The sequence below is a fragment of the Lycium barbarum genome, chromosome 8, assembly GCF_019175385.1.
Source record: "Lycium barbarum isolate Lr01 chromosome 8, ASM1917538v2, whole genome shotgun sequence".
NCBI classification, from domain to species: Eukaryota; Viridiplantae; Streptophyta; class Magnoliopsida; order Solanales; family Solanaceae; genus Lycium; species Lycium barbarum.
The window spans coordinates 97,788,734-97,806,311 of record NC_083344.1 but is presented as its reverse complement, the minus strand read 5'-3'; the positions used below and the strand labels follow the sequence as shown (position 1 = coordinate 97,806,311).

The window sequence follows — 17,578 nt, the reverse complement described above, 5'->3', positions numbered from 1 at the left end:
GTCATAAACATACAGCGCAAATTGAGTCATCTCTGTGGTGCTAAATGGTACAATGGACAATGGTCTATTACTTAATTATAATTTCCTAATGATAGTATATGAGCCATAATGAAGTGAAAAACTGACATGTCCAATAATTGATATGTTTCCATAGATTGAGTAATAACAAAATTATAACATATTATACTAATTAGTGACCGAATCAGAAATCGCACTTGAATTGTTAAGGAACTTTTAAAATGCAAGTAAAAGATAGAGCATAAGGTTGTCTATGTTTACAGAATGTAACTTAGCATTATCAACAAGATAAAGCGGGTATTTGGATAAGCTTATATGTATGCTTAAGGGTGTGTTCACTACTGAGGAAAATGTTTTCCTGAAAAATAAGTGAATTTTTACTTATTTTCTCATGTTTGTTTGGGTAGTGGAAAATAAGTGAATTTCTTACCTATTTTCTCATGTTCGTTTGGTTGGTAGAAAACATTTTTAGGAAAATACCAATCCAAGCCTCACAACTCCCACCCAACACCCCATACCACACCAACCCCCCAAACCCCCCGATGCCCAATTTTTTTTTTTAGTTTTTAAGTATTATTTTTTGATATTTTAAACCACCACATCCCCCCCCCCCCCCCCCCCCCGTGGACCCATACCACACCAACCCCCACAACTGTCACAACCCAACCAGAGGGCTATGACGGGTACCCGGAGCTAGCCTACCCAGCACCACTTGTCATACTTCTTCCAATCTACGCCGGTGGACCACTTCTCTAATTATCAAATAACTCAATTTGAATAAATGCCATTCTAAAAAATAAAGCTCGTTACGAAGCAATCTTCGATTCCACCTCAACATATATATGAACAAGCCTGCAAGGCTACAAAATGATATACAAAATATACACTAATAAGGTCATGAAATATCTACTATCCACACATGTCTACGAGCCTCTAACTAGAGTACTGAAAGTCATGAGGACCGGACAGGACCCCGACATGCCCCAAATATGAACACAAAAGAATGTACCTGCAAATATGTTGATTAAGCTCCTAGGGATCTGGACCCTCTCCCTGTCTACCTGCGGGCATGAACGCAGCGTCCACAAAAGAAAGGACGTCAGTACGAATAATGTACTGAGTATGTAAGGCATGAATAATAACATAATAAAGAAATAAAGAAACATGAGATAAAGAGATAACCTATAACTGACTGTCTCTTAAGGCGGAACCATACATGCCAACTTTTACTCTTAAAAACAAAATCATAGCATATATATACATATATCTAAACTACCCGACCATATAGGTACGGTGTAATCATCATTAGCCCGCGTCTAGACCTCCCGCGTCCGGGGTAACCATCTCATGCCGCCCACTAGTGGTGACTGTCTGGCCAACTAGGCACGGTGTTATTATCCATAAGCCGCCCACTACGCCTACCGTAATGGTGTCTACCCAGCCAACTAGGCCCGGTGTAATCGTACATAAAAATAAGCATGCATGAGAGCCCAATTAAAAACTACAATTCTATCAGAGTGACGTAAGGTCGGTGACCTCCGATTTATATTATGAGATAATCACCATCGCTATATCTCACCCCGAAGGAACAATTCATAAGGTGAGATCAACAACAATGAATAAAATCAAGGAATTCAACAATCTCATAATAGCATCAAAATCATAAGCTTGGGACTTCTAGAAATAAACTCATCATCATCATGATTATCATAGAAAACATCTTATCTTTAACATCGTAAGAAGCTTTAAGAATCATAAACTTCTAGCTTTTGGAAGTAGGAAAGTTATGAAAAATATGGATAAACTTATAACATAGGAATCATGACTTTGAAAGAAGGGGACTAGCCTTAACATACCTTTATGTCTCCTTAACAACTAAACGTTCTCCTCTCAAGATCGCGACTCTACATTCAAGAGAATTCATACTAAGGTTAGGCCATTAAAAGCATGATTAAGCTTAAACTAAAGTAACTAAGAGCTAACAGCATTTGGGCAGCATTTCCTTTGTTTCATCAACTTTCTCCATATAATAAACAACTCCCAAACATCAATAGCAACATCCATAATATCATAATCAAGAGGCTTCTTTCAAGTTAAACATTGTCCAATCATCAAAACTCCTTTTTAAGGTCATTCATAACCATAGCTATAACAGAACACCATATTCACTTACATACAATACTTCCTCCACATCATTAGTACCATCCACAACAAGATTATACTCATAGCATACTAAGAATCATGACTCAAGTTAATTTACTACTCAAAATATCATGAAATCCATATTTGAACTTCACCTTCTACTTTCTTCTCTCATACAAGTTATTCAACAATCAAACACCCTCAATAACATGAAATAGAGGTAAAACTCACCTTTTATCGTATAAGGATGAACTTTGGATTAATGTATTTCACTTGAATGAAACTCCAACTTCAACACTAAAGGAAATCTTGAACTCTACAAACCCTAGAGAGTTTCTCCACACTTGATTCTCTTGATTCTTGCTATTTAATCCTTGATTTCTCTTAGGTTTGTGTTAATATGGTAGGGGGAATGTTCTAGAGCCTTCAAGACTTGGGGAAAATGTGGGAAATGAAAAATAAGACAAGGGTCATCTATATTTTAAAAGAGAAAAAATTGACCCGACCCGATTATACAGCCAACTATACGGGTCGTATAAATTTTATGGTCCGTATAATTGGACCGTATAATCCCACCATGGGATAACCCCTCTCTGGAAGGGTTATACGGACCATTTATACGGACCGTATAAGTGGTCGCACAACCCAATCTTTCCGAACTTGCTCCCGTTGATTCATTTGACTTCCAATCCTTGAGGAACCTTCTTAACACTTATATAACACTTCATTAACCATCTAAGGAGCCCTATAGCTCTTCCTCAAAACATTACCAAGTAAATATTAACTCAATTATTGTGAAAACCTTCCCAAACACAATTTATATTTCACTTCCTTCAACGAACTTAGCTTCACCGATTCATGTGGCTTCAATATCTTGTTGTACGCACTTTAAAGTTATCAAACACTCTCCTTAACTTCATAAGGACTTCATGTTTACCTTAAGCTCGCATTAGTCTATTCACAACGCAACAACTCAAATTTTCTGAGATGTAACAATAACCACCCACCCACCCCCACCCCCCAATTTTTTTTTTTTTGAAGTTTTAAATTTTTTCTAGATTTTCTAAACCACCCATCTCTTCCCTCCACACCCACCCCCCCCCCCCCCCCAATTTTTTTTTGAAATTTTAAATTTTCTTTTCTTGGTTTTCTACACCTCCCCCCGCCCCCAAAACAAAAGTTTCTTAAAAAAAGTTTTAAAAGTTACTTTTTTCGAATTTTTACACCACCCACCTCCACAACCCCACCGCCCCCTCCAATAATCATGCAAACTTTCAATTTTTATAATTTTTTAATAAAGGTAAAATGTCACGACCCATTTAGCCTAGGCCGCGCGGGCACTTACCTTTCCTCCTCGGTAAGCGAACCCCACCCCAACAGTGAACCAATACATAAAAGAATGAAAATTAAGTAGCGGAGTAGAACAAATACGTAAGCCTCACGATATATATATATATATATATATATATATATATATATATATATATATATATATATAAGTAGTAGAAAGTGCGGAATGACGATAAATACCCCCAGGGTCTGGTCTGAATAATACAAGAGCATCTAAGGGGAATAATACAATCTGGAATACTAATACATAAAATGTCTATGTCTCTGAAATAAATAGGACATATGATAAGAAAGTCTTCAAGGTCAGCGGACGGCCATGCTCACCCTTGAAACTCGAGAGAAACTGAAGCGTCGATCAGCCACGGGTCACGGAAGTGGATCCCACCTGATACTCTGCATTCATAAAAGAATGCAGCAAGTGCAGGCCAGTACAAACAACAGTACTGGTAGGCATCATCGGCCGACTAAGCATAGCTAACACAATTCAGATAATAAAGCAGATAAGCAAATAAACCAACCAAGCATAAGACAATATAATCACAACTGAGTATCCGTCATCGCCTATGTAAGCATCTAATCCCAAATAAGTCAAGTCTGAATATATCCGATCCAATACAACATCACAATCCAATCATCAAGCATCTCAATCAAATCATAATGCGATGCAATGCCATAATGGTATGAATGCAATGCAATGACATGCAAATGAGGTGTACACATGTACTTCAGACGGAAATATCGACGTCTTGGTAGCACAACCCAGCGTAACGCGTGAAGTCTAAGTGCCACCCGTCCCAGATCTTTTCCCAACAGATAGACGGGACCCCGAATCTTTTCCCACGAGGGGTTTTCACCGGCACCACCCTGGGGGACCCGCGAAATCCATGCACTAACAAAGATTCCGGAAATATCATCGGAACCGGCCATACAATAACGATGCCGGAATGGATCATCGGCCATCTCGCAATCACTCAAGTAAAAGAGTTTATCAAGTTTCATACAATCTACGATTCCGAAATTGATCTTCGGACATCAGCCTTCTCATAATCACTCAAGTAAAAGAGTTTATCAATTATCAGTTTCGTACAATCAACGATTCCGGAGTTGATCTTCGGACATCGGCCTTCTCACAATCACTCAAGTAAAAGAGTTTATCAAAATATCAGTTTCACTCAATCAACGATACCGGATCATCACCGAGTATCAGCCATGCATCATGAATGAGTAAGAATGTATGCAATGTGTGTATCAACATTAACAATCAAGTTCGATATCACAAGTACCAACAATGGGGTATGACAACAATGTATCATATCACAATACCAACAGTGGGTATGCCAACAATATATCAATATCACAATACCAATAGTGAGTATGCCAACAATATATCAATATCACAATACCAATAATGGGTATGCCAACAATATATTCAAATCAAGATGAATAACAGGATCTAATATCTACCAACAACTCATGGCTTCAAGCCAATACAATAGAACAGTCAACCACAACACAACGGGGTGGCTAGTCCCAACACACAATAGGGCCCAATCTAAGGCAATATCCAACCCAACTTCATACCCGAAGGTTCCCATTCTGTCTCCGACAATATAATCTAAATATGTGCTTCGCTATATGAAATCTCACCAAGGGTAAGCCATAACCTACCTAGATGGCCGAACCGCAACACCAACAACTCACTCCTTTGCCTTGCCTTTTCACTAAACCTTAGAATCAAAGTAGTCTAAGCATAATCGAATTCTATATTAGAAATCATGAAGAATGATACTAATATTGTCATAATTCAAATTAGGTCAATTCTAACCCTAGAAATTGGGGAAACGGGCCCACAAGGGCAAAACAGAAAATTCAGAAGCAAAATACCAAATTAAGTACTAGGTGATCATAACCTAACCACTAATTGTTGATTTAACTCAAGGATTAGCCTAATTTTTTATTTCAAGCAAAACCCCCCAAATTGGGTATAAATCCTAAGTCTTTGATTCTGAAATTTAACGCTAAAAGTGAAAGATATATGATTAATAAGCTTAGATTATTCAATATCTAACATAAACATCACCAATTTATCATTAATAAGCCTAGGGACAATGTTCTTCCAAAACCCACTTTCAACTCCTATCACCATGGGTTTATTAAGGGAAAGGGGAAATCTAAGATGGTTATGGTTTAAGAAAGAGTAAAATAACAAGTAAGATTTACCTTTAAGATTCTCTTTCAAATATCCCTAAGAACGGTTCCTTCAAGCTCAAATATCGAAATGAGACATAATGAGGGTCTAAGGGCTTTTAATACTTTATTAATTTTACTAACTGCCCGTCACCTGCTCTAGCGGTACTGGGACCGCCCTAGCGGCGCCGCCCCAGCGGTCAAGCCTAAAACGCTTGGACTGCTTCAGCGGCAGGGTTACCGCCCCAGCGGTACCGCTGCCGCGGTGCTGGTGCCACCAAAGCGGGCACCAGAAAACTTCCCAAGTTTCACAATTCGATCTGATTTTCCGACTAGTTCCCGAGGTCATCTGCTCATATACCATATACATATACACACATAAAAACGCGCTGCGAACACGCTCGTGGCCTCGAAATTCCCAACGGAGGTCTCGTTGACCGAGTTAACCCCCGATGCCTTAATTTGCATTTCCTAACCCAAGTCCCGAAATGCATCCAAGTGCATTGGGAAGCGAACCAAATACACACCCAAGTACTAAACGACCATCCAGACCTCTCGGAATCGACGAAATTCCGAGAAAGGTCCGTTTACCCTAAAGTCAACTTCGGGTCAAACATTTTTCACTTTATGCCTATATTTCCCAAAAGTTGCTGGATCCGGTGCAGACACCTCGGGAAGCGTGCCAACGGTCCCCTCGAGTCAAAAGTGAGCTAATCAATGCTCGAGAACGGATAAAAATACCGAAAAGACTATAACAACCAAATTTGGTTGTTACATAAAATTAAATAGGTTGGTGGTTGGGTGGTTGGTGGAATGCACTTGTAGACTTGTTTTCCCTACTTTTATTAGGGAAGTCATTTTCCCCATTTTTGAGGAATTTGTTTTCCTAAAGAAAATGTTTTCCAAAATTATTTACCAAACGAACATGAGAAACTTGGAAAACATTTTCCGGAAAATGTTTTCCTCCTACTGAACACATCCTAAATCGGTTCTATATATACTTTTTAAGCGACAATTTCATAAATGGGCATCCAAATATAGGCATTTGTGTTTATTTTTTATTAACAAAGTTACTCAAATTTGTCCATTTTATCCACAAAGTCATTATAGCTAGAAAATTAAAGGGATAATTGTATAAATCTCCCCTTAAGTTTGATTTCGTAACACTAACTTTACTAAGGAGCCGTTTGGACATGATTTGAAATTATGAGATGAAATCACGAGATGAAATCATGTTTGGACATGTAGTTTGGATTTCTTAAGTTGTATTTTTTTCTTATGGACATAAAAGCTCACAAGTTGTGAAAACCATCAAAACTTTTCTAATTCTTATACAATCTTACCAAATGAGCAAATCATAGTTCATAACAAAATTAATACGCCACTAGAAGACCTTTCTAATAAATACAACATCAATTGATCAAATTTTAGTTCAATAAAATGGAAAATTGAACATGAGTTGTAATATAACCACTCTTTAATATAATCCTCCAACGTGGTTGGTAAGAGTAACTTTGTTATAAATATACTACTAACTTGTAGATCTTTTAATTTTTTATATAAATGGCTGGTAAACATGATTGGTAAATATGTCTACCAACTTATAGATCTTTTTTTTTTATAAAATATAAACTTATGAGTCAACTTTTACATTTAGAAAATTTGAAATCATGATTTGAAATTTGAAATCATGCCTTTTGGGACGATTTGAGATTCATCTCATGAGATGAACCATGAGATGAAATCGCAATTTCATGTCTCGCATGTGCAAACGCATACTAACTTCTTCTATACTAGTGTACTTAATCGCGCTACGCGCGATCATAAAAGGAGTATAAAATATGAATGTTATAATTTTTAGAAAAGAAATAATATTTATTTATTAAACAACTTTCCATGTTTCTACTAATTTTTCATGATTTGTTGATAATTTATATTTTGACTGAAAGAATTTTGGGATACATTAAGATTGCTATGAAGCTGCGCATTAAAATTGATATATGTAACTTGAACGGAAACAAAAAAAAAAAGTAATGAAGAAGAGAGGGAAAAAAAAGATAACGAAAAAAATGGGTATTGCAAACCTAAGCCTGATTTTGTTTAATCATTTATAAATATTGTAATACAGTTTTAAGATATACAATAAAAAAGGATTTTCACTCATTTATGTATGAATAAGCACAAATTATTGAATTTGTAGAGGTGTTAATATTAATATATAAAATGACGACAAATGTAGATTTGCCCCGATTACTTGTTAACATGTCGATTGAAGTATTTTTATTACGCTTTAAACTTGAACTCTTTCATACAAAAACTTTTGAAATTTCACATAAAATGCAAAATGGAAACAACCATTTGGTGGACTTTACTATCGAAAGCAAACAGTTCATATATTAGCGAAATTTGAAATGATTGTTAGTTCCCAATAATGAAATTAGATACTACAATTTTAGTTGTATATTTAGAAATACAACTTAATTTTTCTGACATAATCTGTTAATACTAAAATCTTTTAGCATGCAAAAAGAATGGCAATAAAAAAAATTATCAACTAATTTATGTAGACAATCCTTTGACAGTTTATCACATCTCTAATAATCACCTACTAAACAAACCAAAGAATTAGTTATGCAGTGGAAAAAATGAACAAAGAGGATATCAAGACAGTATTTTTTTTTTTAAAAAAAAAAAAGAACAAACAAACAATTAGTATGAATAAAATCAAGTCATCTAATTATCCAAATTATGAGAAAATTAGATACATTGCATGTGGTGCAAAAGAGATCATCAAATAACTTATTTTGCAAAGTCAAGTTTAAGAAAGACTAATTGTCCTTAGCCTCAAATCTTCGTGTAGTGATTTTCTAGTTTCTTTTCATGTGTCCATCATTGGTTTTCTTCTTTCTCCGAAATAATAAATTTCAAAAATCGATGAACTACGAATAGGAATAGTAAGAAGATATCGAAAACTAATTTACTGAATGAGAATTTTAACACATAAGAACATACATGAAATATTCTTAATGCAATAAAAAAAGAACAACACAAGAAGAATAACATACCCAGAAAGAGGATATATATAGTGGGGAAAATATAATTGATATCAAATGGCAGAGAAATGAATTGTCACTATAATTATCAGTCATTAATTATGATGGAAAAACGACTTTAGGCTTGATTATAAATAAATATTACTATTACGTGGAAACGGATCAAACAGAGGGTTACTTGATTTATTACAATGTTGAACGTGGTTTGGACTCTTTCAAAGGCTCATTTAATGTATGAGGCTTTTGTTATTCTATTTATTTAGTAATTAGTAAATTTTATAGAGAAATGAAGAAAAAATTGTCAAAAAAAGGAGAATACCATGTTGGTGTGATTTTAATTAGGTGTCATGACTTGTATATTAAATTAGGAATTATGAAATTAATTACTAATACTAATTAAGAGTAGAAGTTATGAAGATGAAAGGAGTGAGTTATGGAGATGACTTTTTAAATTAAAATAAAATAATTAAAAATGATATAAAAAGTCAAAAAAAAAAGAGAAAAAAGATAAATAAAATCCTTGGTCATAGAGAGGTGCCACGTAGGATTGTCTATTCCTAGCTTTATATTATATATAGATTCCTGATTCTTTTCTTCATGTAAAAATACTTACTTTTTGACATTCTAGAAATAACTTTAAGACTATTTAAGTCATTCTAACGTATAATATCTTTTTATCAAGCACATAATTATTTCTTATCAATTTCAATACTCTATAAACTTAATCTAACATTTAAAATTAAGTTCTCACAATTAGACGATTATCAACTACTACCTCTAATTATTTAGCCTATAAAACAGGCTCCAAATAAAAAGATCCATAAAGTTGTCCAAAACTCAGAAACCAAAAAGTCAAAAGCTCAAATTTTCATTTTCCATGGGTGGTAGTAGTTGCTGTATTGTATTCTGCTCACGTAGTGACAACAATTTAATATATTTGTACTATTCAATATACTATATTTCAATTGTACCAGTACCACCATTAAACAATATATACACTACTCCACTGAAAAGTATGCAATACAGCTTTTAGTTTTCTTTTCCCTTCTTTGTCTTCAACTATCTCTTTTTTTCACATTTTGAGATACATATATTTAAGTTTATACAGTATTCCAAACTGAAAGAAAGACTGATAAATATAAACCTTTCTTGGATGTTGACCCACTTTTCTTTCTTCTCTCTTTGGAAAGATCTCTGAATTGTTTTCTCATCCATTTTTAGTTGACTTTCTAAGGTACAGATCTCTGATTTTGATTCTTGATTTTCACTTTCAGATCTTGTGTTTTAGGTGCTTTTATAGCTATGTTTATTTGTGTTTTCATATTTGATCCTTTAATTTCTACCCTTTGTAGATTTATGTACTCAAAATGTGTAGAAATGCCTGTTTTTTCTGTGTATATGAAGATCCCTTTTTTCTAAAAAAGTCATCTGGGGGTGGGTTTTGTTTCTTACTTTGATTCTTTGATATTAACTAGTATAAAGTTTGTGTCTTTATGGAATTTTAAGCTTCAATTTTTTGTGTTTTCATATTTGATCCTTCAATTTCTTGCTACCCTTTGTAGGTTTTTGTGTTCTAAATGTGTATAAACTCTTGGTTTTTTTCAAGTGTAGTTTTAGGCTTTTATTTGTGCTAGTTTTTTCAGTGTATATGAGGATCCCTTTTGTATAAAAAGTCTGTTGGGGGTTGGGTTTTGTCCCTTAATTTGATTCTTTGATACTAACTAGTATAAAGTTAGTGTCTTTATGGAATTTTAAGCTTCAACTTTTTTGTGTTTTCAAGTTGATCCTTTAATTTCTACCCTTTGTAGGTTTTTGTGTTCTAAATGTGTAGAAACTCTTGTTTTTTTTTTTTTTTTTGGTATTTAGTTTTAGGCTTTTATTTATGCTAGTTTTTTCTGTGCATATGAGGTTCCTTTTTGTATAAAAAGTCATTTGGGGGGTGGGTTTTGTTCCTTACTTTGATACTAACTGGTTATAAAGTTTGTGTCTTTATTGAATTTTGAGCTTCAAATTTTGTGTTGTAGAGAAATTTATGATCTTTTCTTGGTTTTTTTAAGTGTAGTTTTAGGCTTTATGTGTGGTGGTTTTTTCTGTGTTTATGAGGATCCTTTTCTATAAAAAGTCTTTTGGGGGGTGGTTTTGTTCCTTACTTTGATTCTTTGATATTAACTGGTGTAAAGTTTGTGTCTTTATGTAATTTTGAGCATCAATTTTTGTTTTCTGTAGAGAAATTTATGTTCTTTTCTTGGATTCTTCGGGGTGCTAAAGAGAAGTTATGGAGCTTTGATTAGCTTATAGCACTTTAGAGGTTTGTCCTAATCTGGCTTGTTAGATTTGTATAAGTTTGTTTATTGGTTAAGTAGTAAATCTCATGAATCTATGGTGTGTTGACTGAAAAATTTAGGGAAATAAGACCTCATATTTTGAGTCATAAATGGGCTAGGGGAAGAGATTGAAGTTAGAAGGCAAAAATCATAAGTTGTTTGTAAATAAAAATAAATGAAAATCTTTTCTGACTGGAAATGGAAAGTTAACGTTTAAAAGCTTGGGGATTGCTTCGAGGCTCGATATCACTATGCTAGGGAAATTATAAGAACTTTGTATGTTTTAAAGAAAAGGTATTTTTTCTGGTACTTGCAAGACTATCTTCATTTCCTTAGATTAGCCTGTTGTTCCAGCTTCTTATGGAATTTTACGTGACGTTTAGAGTACAACAACTTGTGAATCAACTTTGAGATTCTATGCAGAAACAAAGTTTCTTCTTGCATAGATTTAAATCGGAACATTTCTGTTGTCCCAGCAAGTAGTTGAATTATCCTTTCTAACTAGAACCTTGGTGGAGATTGTTTATTTTAACCTTCTGGTGCCAGTGGTGCGTTGTCAAACATTAATAATGTTTTTTTGTTGGCTTCTTCGCTATGTGCTGGAATTGCTGAAACAGTGCTATACTGCTACATCAGAAAAGCAGTTATCTTTCACATGTTCCATCAGTTCATTTCTTTCAACTAAGTGAGACAACTAGCATCACTTTAAGAATCTTAAAAAGTTGTATGTGATAAATTTTAAGTGATTAACACTGTACTTTGCTATCCTTGTGAAGGTATCCTTTTTCTACTCTCTTTCCTTTTTTTGCTTTTCCTTTTTCTTTTCTCTTTATGTGCCTTACGTGCTTCTTTCTCTTTGCTTTTCTGCTTAGCAACTTATTCTTTAGTGAAACATGATTTAGTTTTTGTTCTTTTGCAGCCTTGTCCTTTGATAACTTTGCTTCAGTTTAGTGGAAAGGGCTTATTCTTTTAAGGAAGAGCAGTACCATTTATTCTGGTGATTGGGTATCTGTCTATAAGTTCTGCTATTAGATGTCGTTCCGCAGTATAGTTCGAGATGTAAGAGATAGTTTTGGCAGCTTATCGAGGAGAAGCTTTGATGTAAGGCTGTCTGGTCATCAAAGGGGTAAATCACATGGTTCATTTCATGAATTAAGCGACCACCCTCCTGTAGTCCAGAACAGTTGTTGGGCTAATCTCCCACCCGAACTACTTTTTGATGTAATTAGAAGATTAGAAGAGAGCGAGAACTCATGGCCTGCTCGTAAGCATGTCGTAGCATGTGCTTCAGTTTGCAGGTCATGGAGGATCATGTGCCAGGAAATTGTTACAAGTCCTGAAGTCTGTGGAAAGCTTACTTTTCCAATATCGTTAAAGCAGGTAAGCAAGCCCAACTCACATAGTAGAGAAGAGTATTTGCTAATCTTTTGGAGGAGAGTTTATGAGTTTGTTTATTTCTTTTTGCAGCCCGGGCCTCGTGAAGGAATGATTCAGTGCTTCATCAAGAGGGATAAATCTAACTTGACTTACCATCTTTTCTTGTGTCTCAGTCCTGGTAAGAATTCGTTGTAATTTTCCTATTGTTGGTGGGAGAGGGGGTTGATGCCTTGTTAGTTTATGATATCTTCCAAACATAGATGAGGTATAAACGGTAATGCCAATTTAGAAACATGTGGGTAAATGATGACATTAATGTCTTTTTCACTACTCTCTCGTCAGCTGTAACCTCCCTTCCTCCTCTCCCCCCAAAAAGAATACCAAACAAAAAAATCTCATGTTACTAAGTCTGTTCTGGGAAAGAACTGCGATGTATGATTTCTTAAGTACTTATATTTCTAGTCGCGACATGAGATTATTTTTTTTGCTTGGTTGCTACAAAGTTTAACAGAGTTTAATAAAAACCTCTGCTTCATTTGCAGCTTTACTAGTTGAAAACGGAAAGTTCCTTCTCTCTGCAAAGAGAACAAGGCGGACTACTTGCACGGAGTATGTTATCTCAATGAATGCAGAAAACATCTCCAGATCAAGCAACACTTATGTTGGAAAATTAAGGTAAAGCAGAGGAGCTATTCATTTGTTTTTTCCTGTATCTTTCTTGCGAGATGTTTCAGGAAATACTAATGTAAAATGAAGACATTCTTTACCCCTTACACTTAATCAATGAAAGAGAGAAGGGTTCTTCCAAGCTAGCTTTGCATCAAATCAAACACTAAGCATGAGCATTTCAAAGGCTTGAAATTAGTGATTACATTAATACATACATCTGGAAAGTAAGAAGTTATGACCAGCCAGACGGAGTCTACTTGAGGATGGGTGACGCTGATGTAGATTAGGCAGAAAGTTATGCTAGCTAAATATACCTGTGGGTGTTTTAAAAAAAGACCGGCAGGAAACTAGATTATGTAGAAAAAAGAAGGGACCGAGGAATTTCTTAAATAAGTTACCTTCAAGGAAAAAGGAAAGAAATGTAAATTTAGTGCATATCTGACTATAAATCTAGCCTTTTGCTGTAGGTTTGAGTGATACAGCAACGTCTGCTAAACTGCTGTAAATAACAGATCTAGTGTGATTTATATTTGATCTAACGCAGCTTTGTAGTGCTTATATGCACTTAGTTTGAGCGTGAAAGTCAATGTTTCTCAAGTATTATGACTAATGAGAAAGTGTTTCCTGATCATATAATACCTTTGGTCATTGCAGGTCAAATTTTCTGGGAACAAAATTTGTTATATATGACACACAGCCTCCATACACCTCTGCAAACATCCCCGCTCCAGGCCGCACAAGCCGCAGATTCTATTCGCAGAAAGTGTCTCCCAAAGTCCCAACTGGAAGCTACAGCATAGCCCAGATCAAATACGAGCTAAATGTTCTTGGAACACGGGGTCCACGGAAAATGCACTGTGTGATGCACTCGATTCCTGCATCAGCCCTTGATGTGGGAGGCTCAGTGCCTGGCCAACCAGAGCTTCTCCCAAGGTCCCTTGAGGATTCATTCCGAAGTATCACTTTCTCAAAGTCGCTGCTTGATAATTCTACTGACTTCAGTAGCTCACGATTTTCCGATATTGTTAGAGCATCATCATCCAATGCTGTGGAAGATGATGATAACAAGGCAAAACCCTTGGTTCTGAAGAACAAGTCACCGCGTTGGCATGAACAACTGCAGTGTTGGTGCCTGAACTTTAGAGGACGGGTGACAGTTGCATCTGTAAAGAATTTTCAGTTGATCGCCGCCAACCAACCACCACCACCACCACCACCTGCTGGGGGAGGGGGACCGACGGCGTCTCGGTCAAGTCAAGATCATGACAAAGTCATCCTGCAATTTGGCAAGATAGGCAAAGATATGTTTACTATGGATTACAGGTATCCCTTATCTGCGGTTCAGGCTTTCGCTATATGCTTGAGCAGCTTTGACACCAAATTGGCATGTGAATAGAAGCAAAAGTTGTTACATTCATTAGGATGCTAAAACAAATTTAACCGCAATGACTTTGTTCTGGATATATTGTACTTTGTTCGAATTAGGGGGTTGTCCCTAATGTTTCATCATCTTGTAAAAACCTGATTATAATGGTGGCACTGATCCTGTGCTTCTTAGACATTTAAAGACTGGATAAGCAACATACCACAATGTTGCGGCACATTGGTACTCCATGACCAGCATGTGAAACACTTGTGCTGGGCATGGGACTTGTAGTCTTGTTTGATTAACTCAAATGCTATAGAGTACTGCAGAATTGAAAATTTTAAGGGTCGCAGAACTCTTAGGGGTCGTTTGGTATGATGTATAATGTTGGTATAACTTTATCTAATGTTTGGTTGTAATTTGAATCATGTATAACTAATACACCAATAAGAAGTATTATTTTATACCACCGGCAACATGGAAATCTCAGCTACGCATGGTGGTTCTTTATTATCAAATCCCTTTGACTATCGGACATGGTTACTGGTTTGAGGAGGAATATGTGGTATTGAAGATCAACAAGCCCAGTGCATTATAATATAGAAGGCAAAAGTCATAGATAGTCTCCTAAACTTTGTCACATTTTTCTCATGGCTATCTAAACTTAGACTTGTTCCGATTGAGTACCATTAGTGTTCTAAAAGTGTACTTATTGAATATTTTTTGCCGACATGGCAAAAAAAGTGTTCTCTAATCTCTTGAATCGCGTGAAATAAGTACAAAATAAGTTTTTTTCAACTTATACACCTAAATATCTATAATCTAAATAATTAAAATTAACTTAAAAAAAAAAAAAAAAAAAAAAGAGGAATCTGTACGTCAGCCTTCCTCCTCATCTTCTCCGTCTCATTCTCCTCAATCTCTTTTTCAGCCTTCCTCCTCATGTTCTCCATCTCATTCTCCTCAATCTCTTTTCCATCTTTATCTCTCTATCAGCCATTCTTCCTCCTCGTCTTCCTTCGTCTTTTTTTTTCTTCAACTTGTAGCCGGAAAAAATGGAGATCTACTACTGTCACCTTTGCCACACCACTGTCTTTCTTTCTCCCTCCCTCTCTTCTACCAAAAAAATTATATTCAAAATAAAAAAAAATCAGATTTAAAAGAAAAACAGAATCATCTAAAAAAGAAAAGAAATAAATTGGCTTTAGATTTTTATTTTTTCAGAGGGTGTTCGTTTTGGGTTTTGTGGGGTATTTAAAGGTGGTATTTGGACGGAAAAACAGGGCGATGAGGTGGTTGGGTGGTTGAGGGTACTGTTTTGTGGAGGAGATGAAGGTGGCGATGGGGGTGGTGTGAACGTCGGTGGTGTGACGGAGGTGGTAACGGGGTGGTTTAATGGTGGTTTATGGGTGGAGAAAAAATGATGGTTTTATTTTTGTGAAAAGAGGAAGAAGATAAAGATGGAGATGGTGGTGGAGAAAGGAAGGGCAATGACCGGGGGAGGAAAGTAATGGGTGTTTTTTTCGATGGTTGGCGGCAGTCAGACGGAGATGGTGACCGGACGGAGGTGGTGGCGGCTGGCAGGTGGGGGTTGGGGGGGAGGGGGGTGGAGGAGATGAAAATTTGTTGGGGGGGGGGGGGGAGTTATAATTTATTTTTTAATTATTATGATGGACCTCACCACCACGTGTCACATTTTCATTTGACAAAGTTGCCACATCATGGAGAGTGTAATACACTCTCTTAGTTTTGCTGATTATTGTGAAAAAGGTATCCAATGGGATTGAATTTGGACTGATTTAGGTACCCCAGAGAAAAATGTGACAAAATTTAGAGAACTATCTATGACTTTTGCCTAATATAGAAAGACATGGTGAGCATGACATTCATTTTCCCTCGTGTATGTAGATACATATGGTAAATGATCAAAGTATTGCCATGTTCTTGTTACAATTGAATATCCAAAGTAGCACGCACGCATAAAAATTTCGAGACATGTCAATCAACGCCAGCAGGTACACAATTTTATTTTCAAGCGATGTCATATTTAATGAGGTGAACAAATGGATAAATCACAATATTTTATTGGGAAAATGGTCAAATTTATTCTTCAAGTATGATTTATAGTTTAAATTTGCCCTCCGTCAAAGTTTGGGATCAAATTTGCTCTCCCCGTTAGGATACTTGATAAATTTGCCCTTATATGGATGAAAGTCTCACTTGGACTCCACAACACAAAAAAATTAGCTGTTACGTCCCGTATTTTTATACATTGGGACAACCCGGATGAACTATGATAATTTAAGGCCAAGATTTTTTCGGGATTTGAAGTCGGGACTTTTGACCATTTAATTTTATTCTGAGATAGAAGTTGTGTATGAAATTGATGGCATTGAACACTTAGGAAAAATTTGGGACCAAAAGTGATAAAACTGGAAGTTGAAAAATCATCCATTTCTATGGTTGGCCTTGTAAGTGGGGTGAATGGCCCACACAAGATGTGTTCAATTTTAATTGGAACCACACATGGTGTGGGCCAAGGGACAATTGTGCACTTCATTTAAGTGGCAAAAGATGACCACTAGTTTCATTTCTCATTTCACCACACTTGGAAAAAAAAAAAAAAAGGAACAAGAAGTGAAGAGAGGGAGGCTCTCGGCCAGCCCTCCCAAAAATCACCTCCCCTCTCAAGCCCTTCAAAAATTATTTCCTTGACGTAAACCCACTATTTTGAGGTCCCTAAGTAGCGTGGAGGTGTCGTTGGAGCGATCAACCCATTATTTTTCATCTTTGGAAACCCTAGCCTATTGTGAAATTGAAGAGAAAAAGGTAAGATTTGATTATGTTTTATGTCTTATGAAGGTTGTATGCATCTTGTAGTATGTTAAAAATGGAGGAAAATCATGAAATATGGAATGTTGGAAGTGAGTTGTGTGTGTGGTGCTTGAGCCGTGTAAGTGTGTGTGTGTTGTGTTGTGTTGAAACTATGAATTAATGCCTAGTTAGTATATTATGATCATTGTAGGGTGAAGGAATGATTGAGAATTATCCATATGTGTATGTTGGTGTGCTAGCCGAAAATGGGTCACCTT

At 35.9% G+C, this 17,578-nt stretch overlaps 1 protein-coding gene across 2 annotated transcripts; it reads left to right on the top strand.

Annotated features, from left to right (window-relative positions):
- The first annotated feature begins 9,577 nt into the window (after positions 1-9,577).
- LOC132606376 (tubby-like F-box protein 10) lies at positions 9,578-14,824 on the top strand. Of its 2 annotated transcripts, XM_060319833.1 has the most exons (6): positions 9,578-9,984; positions 10,977-11,058; positions 11,994-12,454; positions 12,542-12,629; positions 12,994-13,126; positions 13,775-14,824. In XM_060319833.1, the coding sequence occupies exons 3-6, from the start codon at positions 12,107-12,109 to the stop codon at positions 14,514-14,516; spliced, it is 1,311 nt and encodes a 436-aa protein (XP_060175816.1). In that variant the 5' UTR covers positions 9,578-9,984; positions 10,977-11,058; positions 11,994-12,106; the 3' UTR covers positions 14,517-14,824. The 2 variants fall into 2 exon arrangements, with proteins under 2 accessions (XP_060175816.1, XP_060175819.1); XM_060319836.1 differs by lacking the exon at positions 10,977-11,058.
- The last annotated feature ends 2,754 nt before the right edge of the window (positions 14,825-17,578 follow it).

Coding starts and splice junctions, on each gene's coding strand:
- LOC132606376 (XM_060319836.1), top strand. CDS start 12,107: ATGTCGTTCCGCAGTATAGTTCGAGATGTAAGAGATAGTTTTGGCAGC. Junction 12,455..12,541: donor TTCCAATATCGTTAAAGCAG/GTAAGCAAGCCC, acceptor TTCTTTTTGCAG/CCCGGGCCTCGTGAAGGAAT. Junction 13,127..13,774: donor ACTTATGTTGGAAAATTAAG/GTAAAGCAGAGG, acceptor TGGTCATTGCAG/GTCAAATTTTCTGGGAACAA.